At 37.5% G+C, this 15,723-nt stretch overlaps 1 protein-coding gene across 1 annotated transcript in view; it reads left to right on the top strand.

Annotated features, from left to right (window-relative positions):
• The first annotated feature begins 1,535 nt into the window (after window positions 1-1,535).
• The window catches only part of LOC150088640 (cathepsin L-like), a 98,695-nt gene continuing 84,507 nt past the window's right edge, over window positions 1,536-15,723 (top strand). Inside the window, exons 1-3 of the mRNA XM_090369601.1 lie at window positions 1,536-1,805; window positions 4,766-4,876; window positions 12,281-12,376. Coding sequence (XP_090225727.1) covers window positions 1,617-1,805; window positions 4,766-4,876; window positions 12,281-12,376 — 396 coding nt within the window. The 5' untranslated portion in view covers window positions 1,536-1,616. The remainder of the gene's footprint in view (window positions 1,806-4,765; window positions 4,877-12,280; window positions 12,377-15,723) is intronic.

Below are 15,723 nucleotides of genomic sequence, written 5' to 3'. Positions count from 1 at the left end.
TAGCCGAGTGGGTAAAGTACCTGCCCGGCAACCCAAAGGTCGCGGGTTCGATTCCCGCCTCGGGCTTGGATCAAAGTACTGCAAAAACCTTGGGAGGTGCAATATGGCCACAGAAGCCGATGCGCCAACAACTACCAAATCAAAAAAAAAAAAAAAAAAAAAAAAAACACACACACACACACACACACACACACACACATCGGCTGAGTTTGCAACATCCAAAGGCTTGAGACAAGGATGCTGGATATTACCGACTCGACCCTATTTATGATCTACCTTTATGTAGTACTAGCACATTAGAAAGCTTCATGTGGGCTATGGAAATTGAGATTGGGGATAGTCATTCACTATTATTCGCTGACTTCCATGTGAAAATTGCTCAGGATCGGAATAACATTGACTTCATGATTGGTTGATGTTTATGGGAGGTCTTAAAGTTAATTTTACCAAGACAGAGTATGTGATGGTTAGTGGAAAAGGCAAGAGGCTTAGACCTCTTAGTCTGTAAAGTCAAGACAGTGGATCACTTCAAATATTTGGGATCTATTATTCATAAGTCAGGAACGTGTGAGAAAGATGCAGATGATCGCATTACGCAGGCCCGCACTGTTATTAGGGAGCTGAATAGTGTGTTGTGGAGTTGTGACATTCGAGAGGAAACAAAAAGATGATAGTAGAGAGTGTTTTGACGTACGGTGAAGAAGGATGGACATTAAGTGAGAGGTAGAGGAGTCATATAAGAGCAGTGGAGATTATTATTATTATTATTATTATTATTATTATTATTATTATTACTAGCCATATAGTGCAAGGAAGTTGAGGCTTATGCTGCACCAGCCAAAAAAAAAAATTTCTGAGTTACCCTGAGAGAGAGAGAGAGAGAGAGAGAGAGAGAGAGAGAGAGAGAGAGAGAGAGAGAGAGAGAGAGAGAGAGTCAGTCAAAAGTAGAAGAAAATCACCAAGAAAGAGAAGAATGATGATATCCAGCTCAAGATCCTAGGTGCGCCATGTCCATACTCACCAGATGTGAGCCCCTTTTTTATAGGAGGAATAGAAAGGATGGTAAAGTTTAGTAATCTGACAGCTTCTGAAATCTTGAGGATATAGATGGATGATTTACGACGGAGTCTACGTGTGTCTCGCCTTTAAAGAGTTCGAAATGAGTCCATCATGGAGAGACTGAATTTGCGAGAAAATATGGCGGATCGCCTGGAGCGTCGATGTTTGTAGTGGTATGGGCATGTCCAATGGATGCCCATACCACTGCAAAATGCCCATACCACAATGGAGAAGGGGGACTGCAAGGCGACCGCTAAGCAGTGTAGAAGCCTTCAAAAGAAGATACAGTGAGAAGCGATTTTTTTTATCTCAATAGGTTATCTTTAAGCAATATTTGTTATCTTCCCGTATAGTGTCGTAGTGCTTAAACGGTGGGGCGTGTAATCTTGCCAGCTGCTTTTTGTGCCCCTTGCTCTTGATGTTGTCGTTTTATATGATTAGCATTTTATGGACTTTGTGCAAAATACTATGAACTATAGGTGGCGCAAGCGTACATTGCGCCTATATAAGCATGATGTGACCTGTGGTGTTTACCTTTTTTTTCAGAAGAGTTCAAGATGAGTCGTACTGTTGCTTGTTTCTTAGCTTTTCTGGTTGGTGTCTTCGCTGCTGGTCAGTGGGAAGATGCTGATGTTAATTCCGGCGATGTACAAGAAATTGCCAGATTTGCAGCCGAGAAAGTGAGTCATGAATTTAAGACACAGTACCATGCCAAGATGGTTCTAATCCATAAAGCCAAAAAACAGGTTTGTAAAACTTTTTTTATTGAATTAAATTAAATTTTACCTTAGTTGGTAAGTGTACTAAATAGTTATTTTTAGGAGTAATGCGTGTTATTATATTACTTCAACTGACACACATATAAGCGCGATATGATGGATTTTTTAAAGATTATTAATTAAATACGAGTTTGATTATTCGAAAATTGCATAAAGGATTTAGAACAAAAAATAAAAAAATAATAAGTATAATCTGCAATGCGAATGATGTTGTACAAATGGCAGAAAACGAAAATAATTTGATTTGCAAAGAATGCTACGTTATTTTAATAAAAAAGCAAAAGAAAATAATATGACAAATGCATAGGAAAAGCAAAGAGCTTAACAATACCAAAAGAACCACTCAAATCTGAATTAGAAGAAAAATAGTAAAACAAATAATGGAATTTAACTACCTAGGAATACAGATAAATAGATTAGGATTGTTTGTTTGTTATTTGGTTTTTAGGAGCAATAGCAACTAAGGCCACATTGCTCCATAGTTTAGGAATAACTCATGAAGGATTAGAAGAACAAGCAAGTGAAAGTGAGTGGAATATCGGGATAAATAATATAATCTAGAGCGATCCAAACATCATTCGGGATATGAGAGTTAAAATATATGAAACTATAGTTCCAATCTTTACAGCATATATAAGTTTTGATATCACACCCTCTATCACTTTTGAATGTTATTTATGAAAATCAGAAATAAGAGTAGTCCAAGAACTGATCCTTGAGGATTCCACTTTGGCGTTATGCCAATCTGAAGGATATCCATTAATCATAACCTTCTGTCTTCTGCTCTGCAGCCAACCCATCATCCATCTTAGAATCTAGTCTGTGAACCAACATACAAAATCCAAGTAAACTAGTAGCAGTAACTCCTATTGTATATTACATATTATTGATCTTAAAATCAATATTTAAATTAAAAGGATCATATATGTATTACAAAAATAAAGATATTTATATAGATATTGTTTTGAAATCATTTTTGTTTATAAGAAATGTGTATGAAAATTCTCAAAGAAACTAGTGGACTATGTATGGGAATGTTCATAGGTGCAATACTTGAATTCCCCAAGAACACAGGCCTCTCATTTAGTCCTATATCTGTTTTTCTTTGAGTATGTTGGAAGGGAAAAGTACCTTCATACAAAATTTATTTTGCAGACATGCATAGGGCACGTGTATAGTTTACATTCATGAAAAGGCACTGTTGTATCAAAAATATGCAATACATCTTGTACTTTAGTGAGCACACGATGCTCCTCCTTTTGGGGGGGGGGAAGCACTGGATTTGAGCATTATCATTCAGGCATGCAGAGAGTGTTATTACTGAATTCTTTTTGGTTCCAGCAAGTGCTGTATTTTTCTTTATTCCATTCTTATCCATATTTACAGTATGGAGTGCTGTTTTTAGGAGCATTAGCAACTAAAGCCATATTGCTCCGGGGATGTGCGGTGGTCATTCCCTGACTTTTCCGCATCCTCCGTATTTGGTGGGCACGGGCTCGAACCCTGGTCTAATCAAGAAGCGTGTGCTACGCACTGCTGCTTCTGCCCACCTGGTTACGGAGGTGCCGTATGGGGTGCACTTGACAGTGTTCAGTAAATGCTTTTTGGATAAAGCTGACCAAACCAAACTATATTTTTTGTTACAAAAGTTTTGGTATGGTTCCTATAAAAATCATGGAAGGTACTTGTGAACTAAAGGCATTTTCTCTTCTGAAGTAGTGTCCCTCTATATTAATCCTGTGTTTCTGGAAGTCATTTTCAAGAGTATTGTTCATATACAGTCTGTCACAGCTGTTTGAATGTGCAGAATATTTTCCTCATTTTTATGAAATGTGGGAATAGAAAGAAATTGAATGGGTACAGTTCCATTGAATATGGTGGATGAGGTAAGACAATGACTGTCTTTTAGTCAAAAATCCACAAATTTTTGATAGACATTGTTGGATAGACAGTGATATGTGTGTAAGTGTGTTACCACACAAGATGAACAAATTCCCAAATTTCATTGCAATGAAATTCCCACATTTCATTGTAATGTAGATTTTGTGTTATTAGAATATTTTTATTTTATTTATGATTTTCAAATCAGTGTTACAATTTTTAAATGTTGGACAATTTTACATTCTTTTGATGTAACGTTGTCTACAATGGGATAGGGTATGAAAATCATACCTCCTGTTCAGAACATTATCCACACAGTGTATTTGTTAATAGCATACATAGTATATTAGCCTGGTCAAACCCTATTTTTATGAGAATACCAATATATAAATATATCATAATTTGATATTACAGTTTAATTATTATTATTAGCATACAACTTTGAACATTTTTGTAGATCTATTCCCATTTAGCTTGCTATGGTATCCAACACAGCTTCATAGTAGAGCCACAGTTTTATCCCACTATGAGGAGTAAATATACTTGCTTAGTTTTTTTTCCTCTTTGCTTGATTAAAGAGCAAGCAGTCACCCAAAGTTGGATCACTGGTCCTCAACTGCTTATGGATCTATTGATTTCATTCTTGGGCTTAAGAAAGAAAAAAAAAAAATAATTGTTGAATCATAAGGTTGGGCTTAATCAGGTATATTTGAATATATGTATGTGATATTTGAATATATGTATATTCAAATATAAATAATATTTTCACTTTAAATTACTTTACTTTTTTTTGTTGTACTAACCCCTGGCAACTTGCCGTGATGGGAAATAAAGATTTATTTATTTTTTATTTCTAATTTTCAAATTTATGTTGCAATTTTTAAGTATTGGACAATTTTGTCATGCTAAAGTGAAAGTTTATAGTTAAATGATTTGATTTTGTCAGTTCTCTCTCCCTCATTAAAACAGATGTTCAAAATTGTACAGATATATATGTGGCTGCACAATTATCTTTTCAAAATTTTAAAGGAACTCTAAATTTTTAGGTAGTTGCTGGGCAGAACTTTCGAATAACCATGGAACTTGGTATTACTGTCTGTAAGAAGGAAGAAGTTGCATATGAAGAAGTTGATAACTGTGATCTCCAAGAAGGAATTGTAAGTATTATTAATTTCTTTGGTTTTTAGTGCTTCATCCTTATACTAATTGAATTAACCCTAAAATGCTAGAAAACTATTTCTTGATTAGACCACTTCTTCATAATAATTTGTAGATCCAGCCTTATTTTCATATTAAAGAAACATATACACTCTATTACAAGAAGTATTTGGACCTTGCTCCAAATACGTTGTGTATTTGAATATTGTGTACAATACCAGAAGTCCCCTTGTGTATAGGTGGAGCCACAAGATTTAAGTGGTATGCCTTTTTGCTTGTTATATGAAGCCCAAAAACACATGAATATAAAATCAGCAAGGTCATAGGTATCGCCTAGGATCTTCCTGAATGTGAAAAAAATAAATAAATAAACTCTATGACCATCCAAACACACGGAAACATATTTGGTGAATCATAAAGTGGGTAGCTTTGCACATGTCATTTATAGAAAATATTGCAGAGCAGATACAAGAGGTCACAGGAACATCCATAGTGGCTACATAGCCGTGTGTTTAGTGGCAGGGCAACTAAGCTGAGGCCCAATGTCGCGGTTCCGAATCTAGTGAGAGTGAAATCATTCTCAATACTTGTGGACTTCAGAACAGTGCAGAAGATACTATAGAGTGATAAATCTTGCTACACAATGCAATATTTTGTTCCAGTAGATACGTTTGTGTGTGTGTGGAGATTGCCTGGTTGAGGAGCAATTCCTGTTAGTGTATTATCTTGATCATGATGGTAGAGGCATTCTGATGGCATGGAGACTCTTTCAGCTGATTTGCACTTGGGCTGTTGGTGATAGTGCCTGAATCTGTGAAGTTCATGGCCTACTTTGGACATTTTGGACAATAAATTTTGTGCTACTGATGTTGTCACAATGCTGCAGAAACACGTGTTGACATGATAGTGTTCCCTGTTATAAAGGGCTTATTTGTGGACAGTGACATTGAAAAGGTGAACTAGCTGGCTCAGAGCCCAGACTTCCAACTCCATGTTAGGCTGCAGCCAAAACTGCCTTATTTCAAACCAGCTCTGGCAGCTGCTTTGCAGGAGGAATGGGATCGAACTTCCTACTGGAAGTTGGCAGAAAATATATGCCCAGGAGGGTTGATACTGTCATACAGGTCAAATGTGGCACTTACTACAAATTAGGTTTTTTAATTAAAAGCCCTTTTGCAGTTACTTATTTTTTTTTTTTCAGAATACTTTTGGTACACAGTGCCTCTGCATTTGTCACCACGAGCCCTTTTGCAGTTACTTATTTTTTTTTAGAATACTTTTGGTACACAGTGCTTCTGCATTTGTCACCACAAACATGTGGTCAAGGAAATATGTAAAAAATGTCTCTTTCTAAATACAAAATGACTCCACTCCCAGAACTCTGGTTTTTTTCTAGAGTATAAACAAAAATTATTGTTGAACAGCAGATTTTTTTTTTTTTTCATAATTGGTGTAGGTGCATTGCCTTAATCATTTATTTATTTAAATTGCTCACAATTCCATACTCTCCAAACTTCTTTCTCCCTTACTTCTATTTTTTTAAATGACCTTTCTTCGTATGTATTTATCAATTTTAATTTCTCATCAGTATTTGCTGTTTTTACTAAATGGAATGCAAAAGCACAATAGCTGTCTGTAGACACTGAGATCCATTATTCAACATTGGATTTACATAGAATCTGAATCAAGGAGGTTAGCCAAACAGATGAATTTGCAGGATTTCATCTGGTTTATGTCTGGTGACATAATTTTGTTGTTTATTTCATTTAAGAAAATGATGGCTTTACATATACTTGAATATCTGCTTACAGTTTTTGCCAAGTAGTTTTTGCAATACATAATATTTATTCTGGTGACATAAATATATACCATTCTTCTGTTTGTTTTCAAACTGCAATCTGGAAGATAAATATCAACTTAAGCAAAATAATTATTTAGGTTCATAGGAAGGAGATATATTGGTAATGGTCTTCAACTCTGAAGATTTTCTGGTATTTGTCGATAAAACAATTATAGGTTTAACTTGTGTTCACTTTTATTCCTAGTTCATTTCACAAATATACGTGGTCTCAATTGTAATCTCAACGATATCCATTTCCACTTGCAGTCTGCCAAACCCCATGTACCTTTTCTGACAGAATCTCAGTTATCGGTTGATTCAACTACTGCTCATCTCAGTTGCCCAAATTATTCTCTATATGATTCCTTTTGCCTCAAAGGTGGTACTTGTGCATATGCCCGTTCTGATATTCCCTGTCAGAGATTTGGTAATTTGGAATCTCCTCATTTTGATCTTCTCTGGCTTAAAATATATCTACCTCATTCTGTAAAATTCATCTGTCTTTACTGTTCTCCCAACTCCACTAATCACTCGGAGCTCTTTGACTTCCTCTCCTTGTGATTTGACTTTCTTCAGTCCAACTTTCCTAACAGTGACGTAATTTTCCTTGGTGACTTTAATGTTCACAACTCCAGCTGGCTTCTGTTTTCTAGTCACACTGACCCAGCTGGTAGAGATGCTGAGGATTTTGCAATTACTAATGACCTTGCACAGATTGTTCATTTACCTACAAGAATACCGGACAATCCTAACCATACAGCCAACTTGATTCTCAAAAACAACCCTACTAAGTACACGGCCAAAGTGAGTGGTCCTTTAGGCACCTCAGATCACAATTTGGCGATTGTCTCTTCTCCAATGGAGCCTTTATCTCATTGATATTCCCAACCTCGTATTGTTTGGCATTACAAGAATGCAAAATGAGATGACCTGCAAGATTTCTTTTCTTCCTTTCCTTGGTCGGATTACTGTTTCAAAACTTCTGATGTCAGTGTTTGCTCAGAGCGTGTCAGTGAAATTATTCTTGTAGGAATGCAATCCTTTATTCCACACTCCACTTTAAAATCTTGTCCTCTATCTAAACTTTGGTTCTCCAATAAATGTGCTAAGGCTGTTCAAGAGAAGAACGGTGCATATCGTAATTGTCTTGTTTACAATTCTTCAGTTTAATTTTCTGCCTACATCAAAGCTCGCAACAATTGTAAAGCAGTTATTAATCATTCCACACTAGATTTTGAACAGGCTATGAGAAGAAAATTTGCTTCTGGCCCTAATGGTAGCTGAGCATTCTGGTCTCTTGCCAAAGCTATTGGCTGCAACTTTTGCCCATCTCTGCTCCCACCTCTGTCAAAACCAGATGGTTCTGTTGTCACTTGAGCCAAGGATAAAGCTGACCTGCTAGCATCCCATTTTTCTTCCAACATTATGTATTAATGATCTTGGTAAAACACCTCTCACCATTCCCAACACACTCCATTCAATGCCCCCTGTGGTCTTCTGTCAAAAGCATGTCAGAAGGATATTGACGAATCTTGATGCTAAGAAAGCTCCAGGTCCTGATGGTATTTCTGCACTTGGTCTCAAAACCTGTGCTCCTGAACTTACTCCTGTTCTTTGCCACTTTTTTTTCACTTTCTTATTCCAAAGGTGTTTCTCCTTCTGCTTGAAAATTTGCGCTTATCCAGCCAGTTCCTAAAAAGGGTGACAAATCCCTCCCATCCAATTATCGTCCCATTGCAATTACTTCTACTCTTTCTAAAGTAATGGAGAAATAAATTAACTGCCAACTCTTACAAACTACCTAGAAACCTTCCATCTGATCAATGATCGCCAGTATGGATTCCGACAATGTCGATTTATTGGTGATATTCTGGCTTGTGTTATCCATTTATGGACAAATTCAATGGAAAATTTGTGAAATGCAAGCAGTTTCTCTTGACATTTCAAAGGCTTTCGATCATGTTTGGCATAAAGGTCTTCTAAATAGGCTTCCATCTTATTTATGGTATGCCAACTGTTTTTTGTAATTGGTTATCCAGTTTTCTCTCTGATTGCTCACTGAGGGTGGTGGTAGATGGCTCTCTGTCTTCTAACTTCTTCACTAATGCTGGTGTCTCCCAAGGTTCAGTTCTTTTCCTCTTGTATATTAATGACCTTCTTCATTGACTGGAAATCCTATCCTTAGTTTTGCCGATGATAGCACATTGCACTCCACTTTCCATTTGAGAAGGCCTCCGTAGCCGAGTGGTCAGGAGCGGGAGTGCAGTAGCACACACTCTTTGAGTTGACTGGGCTTCAAGCCCCTGACTGCTGAATACGATCAATCTGCCAACCCACACTGGATCAGCGTGGCAGATTATGGTCCATTTCCCTCAGCATGAATTGTTGAGGAGGCTTCCATCCTGCAGTCGGTTGATAATGGCTGCACTTTACCTTTGTTTTTTTTTTCCATTTTGAGAAACCTTGCCCTGCCCAAACAGCTTCAACCTTTTGAATATCTGCTACCAATTGCTTAAATGCTGATCTTCAGGTAATTCTCCAGTGGGGCAAGGATAACTTAATTGATTTCAATCCTTATAAAACTCAGTCGTGTCTTACATCTCACAAAAAAGGATTCTTCTGCTCGTATGCTTATCTTCGGCAACACTCCGATTTCTAGGCAAAATGATATCTCTTTTGGGGATTACCTTGACTTCTAATCTCTCTTGGCACAAGTACATTACAAATATTGCTTCCTCTGTATCTAAAAACTTGGTTTTCTCTTTCGCTCTCAGCATTACTTTTCTTCCAAACAGCTGTTCACTATGTACAAATTGCAAATCCGCCCTACCATGGAATATTGTTCCCACATCTGGGGTGGTGCCCTCCAAGTCTCTCTCAGGCTTCTAGATTCCATTCAGAAGAGAGCAGTTCGGTTAATTGAATCCTCTCTAACAGTTTCTCCACTCGCTCTCTCATAGGTGTACTGTTTCTGCTGCATGCCTTTTCTACAGATACTTCCACAGTCACTGTTCTTCTTAATTTTCTTCTATAATTTAATTCCTGCTCTTTTCAAAATGTTGCGAACACGTGCCACCACCAGCAGAAATCCATTTGCTGTCCAACTTTTTATCTTCCTTGTGTATTCATTCAACTTCCCTTTTCAGGAACAGCCTTCCTTAATACATATTTCATGAAAATTAACAGTCTACAGAAGTTCAAGTCTAATGTCAACAAATATCTTCTTTCATATTCTCAACCTCCAATCCAAGCATGGTACTAAGTACTGTAGGTTCTAATACCTTTCATGTTTGGAGTTTTCGTTAAAAAAAAAAATTTCCTGATCCATCTGTAAAGTTCAGATGCTGTTATTTTCAGAACTGAAGCCATCCTTGTTAAGAGCTACCCTCAGTTCCCCTCACTGGTCCACTTGTCCCTCTCTGTTCCAGCAGCTCTACATCCTTCCTAAAATGAGGCCTCAAGACCTTTGTGCAGTAATCAAGGTGTTGCCTTCCCTTTGCTTTATGCAATGGGATAATTGCCTCCTTATCCATGCTAGCAAAATTGTGAGCTGGCTTGGCAGGTTATTTGCACTGCTCAGAGAACTTCATATCTGACTATACAGTTACCCCCAGGTCTCATTTCCACTACCCTGAGTTAATACCATACAGTTGGTATAGTACTCTGGGATTACTGCTGCCCATTCACCAATACCCTGCATTTGTCAATGTTAAACTTCAATTCTCATTTCTTAGCCCATTTACCTATTTTTTCTAGATCTTATTGCAGCAGCACACCTTCATTACTGTCATTAGCCATCCTGCCAACCATTGTATCATCTGCAAACTTAAACATTAAGCCTGATAATTAATGATATTGATGAATACCTTCATCAATATCATTAATGAATACAGAAAACAACAACGGGCCCAGCACCAAACTCTGTAACTCCACTAATAACATTAATCCACAAAAAGTAGTGTCCATTGATAACCATTCTGTCTTCTCCCACCCAACCATCCCTTTATCCATAGCAGTAACTTGCCCTTAATGCCACACTCCTCCAATTTGTACATCAGTCTTTTATGTACACTATCAAAAGCTTTACAAGTATTGATATCAAAATTCATTTTTTGCATCCAAAAAAGTACCTTTTGTCACTGCATCATAGTATCCAATCGGATTGGACAGACAAGATCTCTCTGTAACGAACACATGCTACATCTGAAGTATAACTGCATTCCTGTCTAGATGGTCCTGCATCACTTCTTTAGCCAGTGACGCCATTATTTTTCCCTGAAACAGAAGTGAAGCTAACATGTCTGTAATTACTCATGTAATCCTTTGATATTCCTTTGTGACTTGTGGATACATTCGCACATCTCCAGTCCATAGGGACCTTCCCTGAGTCCAAAGATGCTCTCATAATTATGGCTGATGGTTTGCTTACCTTCTTTGCTGCTTCCCTTAATATAATTGGATAGATCCCACCACTCCAGGTGCATTTTTTATGTTCAACTTCAACAATTTTCTTTCTTTGCATCTTGTCTGATGCAAAAGCAATGCACTTTATCCTTGATCTTAAATGCCAAAGGAACCATTAGATTATTGTCCAGAATTAGGCTGAGATTTCGGTTTGAATTACCTTCACAGAATAATCCATTAAGATTAATCTTGATGTTATCCTTTTGCTTTGTGTTGATTTTTCACAGTCTATTTCAACCCAGTGGAATAGCAATACTCCTCAAGTTTAGAAACAAAATTTGAAATGATGATTGCCTGTAAGAATAGCACTGTTGGCAAAAGTAAAATTGACAGGAAGTATTGGCTTCTTTGTTATCCCTCTTCATTGTTTTTTTTATTTTTTTTAAATATAAAATTAGGTGCCACTTTCTGTGATAGTGCTCCAAGGAAGAAGAAAAAATTGTTAATTCTGGAATCAATTTATTGTAGATTTGTGAAATGATGAATCAGTTTTGCTGATTAGAATGGTTAGAAGTGAATAAAATTAATAGTTAAAGATTCAGTTAGAAAGTAATTGAGTCTTCGGAATAGATTTCAGATGGAAACGGACTGTGCTAAGAACAGACTTGAGCTCTCATTTATTTGCAAAGAATTAAAAAATTTGTGAGATACTTCTTCCTACCCATTAACAATATTACCTTTGTAACTGACATACTGTCTTGTTTGTTATCCTTGGACTTAGAATGACCAATTTTGAAATTGAAAATTCACTGATTGTTATATCACTTTTTTATTCCTCCCCCACGATTAATATTTGCCACAGAAGAATTCTATCATATACAGATTGGAAATTCCAGATGAAATTCCATTTACTTTTGCAGTCATTTAATCTTATAGATACAGATTATTTCGATATTTATAGGTAGTATCAGATCTTATAGGTATGATTAAAGAAAATTAAACTTGTACAGTTTTTTTTTTTTTTTTTTTTTTGATTTAGCAATATTAAATTACAAATGGTTTTTTTAAAAAGCATTGTATAGATCTGAATTTTATTTTTTCATCTGTATATAAAATATTTCAAAGTTTTACTTAATTTATTTTTTCTTTATAATTTCAGAACAACAGAAAATGTGACGTGACTGTTTATGATAAGCCCTGGGTTGGACAGCGCAAAATGGTACACTTCTCTTGCATTTTGGCACCCAAGAAACAGGTATAGCGACATCTTGAGCCAGGATAAATGCCAGCATCATCTACTTTATTTTTTGAAAAACGAATTTTATATTAATGAATTCAGCTGTCTTATGTACCAAAAAATACTTGGTTAATATATTAAAATTACTTTAAAAAAATTCATTATGCATGATATGTATGCTGAATTGGTGATATTTATTTATTTTTATTTTTTTTTTTTTATTGTAACTGTTGTACAGATTTCATTGAGTGCTGTGCATTTTGGTTTGTCTTTTGTGACATTCAAATAAAAAATAATATATCAACAAAATTTTTCCAAATTAGTTCTTTAAATAACTGCACAAATTTTGCATCCTTCGTTTCTTGCTTATCATCTGATCATCATTTCTAAATTTTATCATTGCCATTTCATCTTTAATTTAAATACTTTAAACTCCATTATAAACTCTCAAAAATCATGCCTTATCTCAGTCAAGGTTTCTTAAATAGGTAAAAACATTGATATGCCAGCATGTTTTTTTCAGGAATTGGATATACAGTCAGACCTCTATACAGGGTGTCTCAAAAATATTGGTACAAACGTTTAGGGAAGGTAGGTAACATCTAAAGGAATGTGAATCGCGTAGGAACCCATAATCGGCAGGCGCCTCCATAGCCAGGTGGGAAGGAGCAGCAGTGCGTAGCACACGCTTCTTGATTAGACCGGGGTTCGAGCCCGTCACCACCAAATACGGAGGATGCGGAAAAGTCAGGGAATGACCACCGCATATCCTGGAGCAATATGGCCTTAGTTGCTAATGCTCCTAAAAAGTAAATAACAAACAAACAAACAAACCATAATCGGCAACGTCACGGGAAAGTAGTAGCAGAGGCACAAGAAGCAGAAATGACACGACAGTAATTAGTGGCAAACATTTATTTGACATAATATTAACAATGGAGTACGAGATGGATGCATTTCATGATGTTACAACAGATGTTCGAAGGTTCCACCATGATACGTGATGCATGCGTGGATTGGTGGACCTGGAGTTTCTTTGACACTACTGTCAAAGAAACTCCAGGTCGAACAATAGCAGCATTGCAGACGAGTCTCGCCACGAGATCCATTTCCGTCTCCACAGGCAAATTTATACATGATAGATTTGAGGGCCCCCACAGAAATAAATCAAGGCTCGATAAATCAGGTGAGTGTAGGGGCCTGGTAACGGGTCCACCACGGCCAATCCATTGATGCCCAAAACACCTGTTCAAATGGTCACGAACACACCTTCCATAATGGGCAGGCGCCCCATCATGTTGAAACCAAATGTTGCATCTCACATTTCCTGGAACATCGTCAAGTAACCCTGGTAGAACTTGTTCAAGAAAGATCTGATATTTAGTGCAGTTCATGCGGGATGGTAACAGGTATGGGCTGACTAAGCAGTCACCGACCATACCTGCCCACACATTTATTGCGAAGCGATGTGCCGCATGGAGGTGCACACCATGTGGGCCCTCTGCTAATCCATACACTAGTTGCATGTCTGCCAGCTCACAGTTCTCATATCAATGCATACTCTCCGTGTGGCAACTACTGCTTGAATGAGTAAACCAGAAATTTTCCCTCTCCCGAACTGATGAACAGCGCCATGTACTGACTTACAGTGAAGTTTCCGGTTAAGGTTTCCTATGCGATTTACATTCCTTTAGCATTAGTAGAGGCATATGATGCATGAAAGCAAGCTTATGCAGCATCAGCCAAAAAAAAAAAAAAAAAAAAAAAAAAAAACAAAAAAAAAAACTTCCACTTCACCCCCTCCGTTCGTTCGAAATACCTGTCCAGCTGAGCCTTAAATTTATTTAGGCTATCAACTTCTACAACAAATGATGGAAGTCTGTCCCACCAACCAACCACCCGCTGGCTAAAGGCAAATTTCATCTGTCTTTCCTCAATTTGAATTTATGCCCCCTCAGGTGATTATTCTGAGCAAGAGACAGAATCCCATCAACATTGAGCATGCTCAAACCATTTAAGGCCTTATACACGTCTATCAGATCACCTCGCCGATGCCTTGTCTCCAGACACTGTAATTTGCAAAATGTAAGCCTTTCTTCATACGAGCAACCCTTTGTTCCATTCACTAATCTTGTTGCCCTTCTCTGTACTTGTTCCAGCAGCTCTACATCCTTCTTGAAATGAGGCCTCCAGACCTGTGTACAGTACTCAAGGAGTGGCCTGACCATTGCCTTATACAAGGGAATAACCACCTCCTTATCCCTGCTAGAAAAATTCCTGTATATCATTGATAAGACACCATGAGATACACTTGCAGCTCGTCTGCACTGTTCAGAGAACTTCATATCTGCCTGCACAATTACCCCCAGGTCCTTTTCATTCTCTACCACTGTAAGTATAGTACAACAAAGTTGATAAGTTGCTCTGGTGTTGCTGTTTCCCATATGTGGTACTTTACATTTGTTAATGTTAAGCTTCATTTGCCACCTCTCAGCCCATCTGCTCAACCTTTCCAGATCTTGTTGCAGCAGCATAGCGTCAATAGTGTCCTTAACAACCCTGCCAACCTTTGTATCATCTGAAAATTTGGACATTGAGCTTGATATACCATCATCAATATTATTTATAAATACAGAAAACAATAATGGACCCAACACTGAATCCTGAGGGACTCCACTAATAAGATTAGTCCACGATGAGCAGTGTCCATTGATTACCATTCTCTGTCTTCTCCCACTCAACCACCCCTTTATCCCTAGCAGCAATTTGCCTCCAATGCCACACTGCTCCAATTTGTGCAGCAGTCTTTCGTGTGCAACAGTATCAAAAGCCTTTCTAAGATCCAAGTATATAATATCAAAGTTATTCCCTGCATCCAGTTCTTTTGTGACTGCATCATAGTATCAAATCAAATTGGTCAGGCAAGACTTCCCCATAACAAAACCATGCTGTGTCCGAGCTATAACTGAAGTCTTGTCTAGATGATCCTGCAGTGCTCCTTTAACCAGTGCCTCCATTAGTTTTACTGGAACAGAAGTTAAACTAAGAGGCCTATAATTACTTGTGTCAGCCTTTGATCCTCCCTTGTGAATTGGGGTCACATTTGCACATCTCCAGTCCATGGGTACCTCCCCTGAGTCCAAGGAAGCTCTCATAATTATGGCTAAGGGTTTGCTTACTTCCTTTGCTGCCTCCTTTAATATAACTGGATAGATCCCATCCACCCCGGGTGCCTTTCTTGTGTTTATCTTCAACAGTTTCTCCTCCACTTTACTCTCAGTTATTACAAGATTATCTAGCTTGCTGCCAGAGTTGAATACACCTCTGGCATTCCCCTCGCTGAATAACTCCTCATGTGTGAATGT

The sequence above is a fragment of the Mastigoproctus giganteus genome, chromosome 3 (assembly GCF_048544385.1).
Source record: "Mastigoproctus giganteus isolate SK-2022 chromosome 3, ASM4854438v1, whole genome shotgun sequence".
In the NCBI taxonomy this organism is placed as follows: domain Eukaryota; kingdom Metazoa; phylum Arthropoda; class Arachnida; order Uropygi; family Thelyphonidae; genus Mastigoproctus; species Mastigoproctus giganteus.
This window is presented reverse-complemented; position numbering and strand designations above follow the sequence as displayed.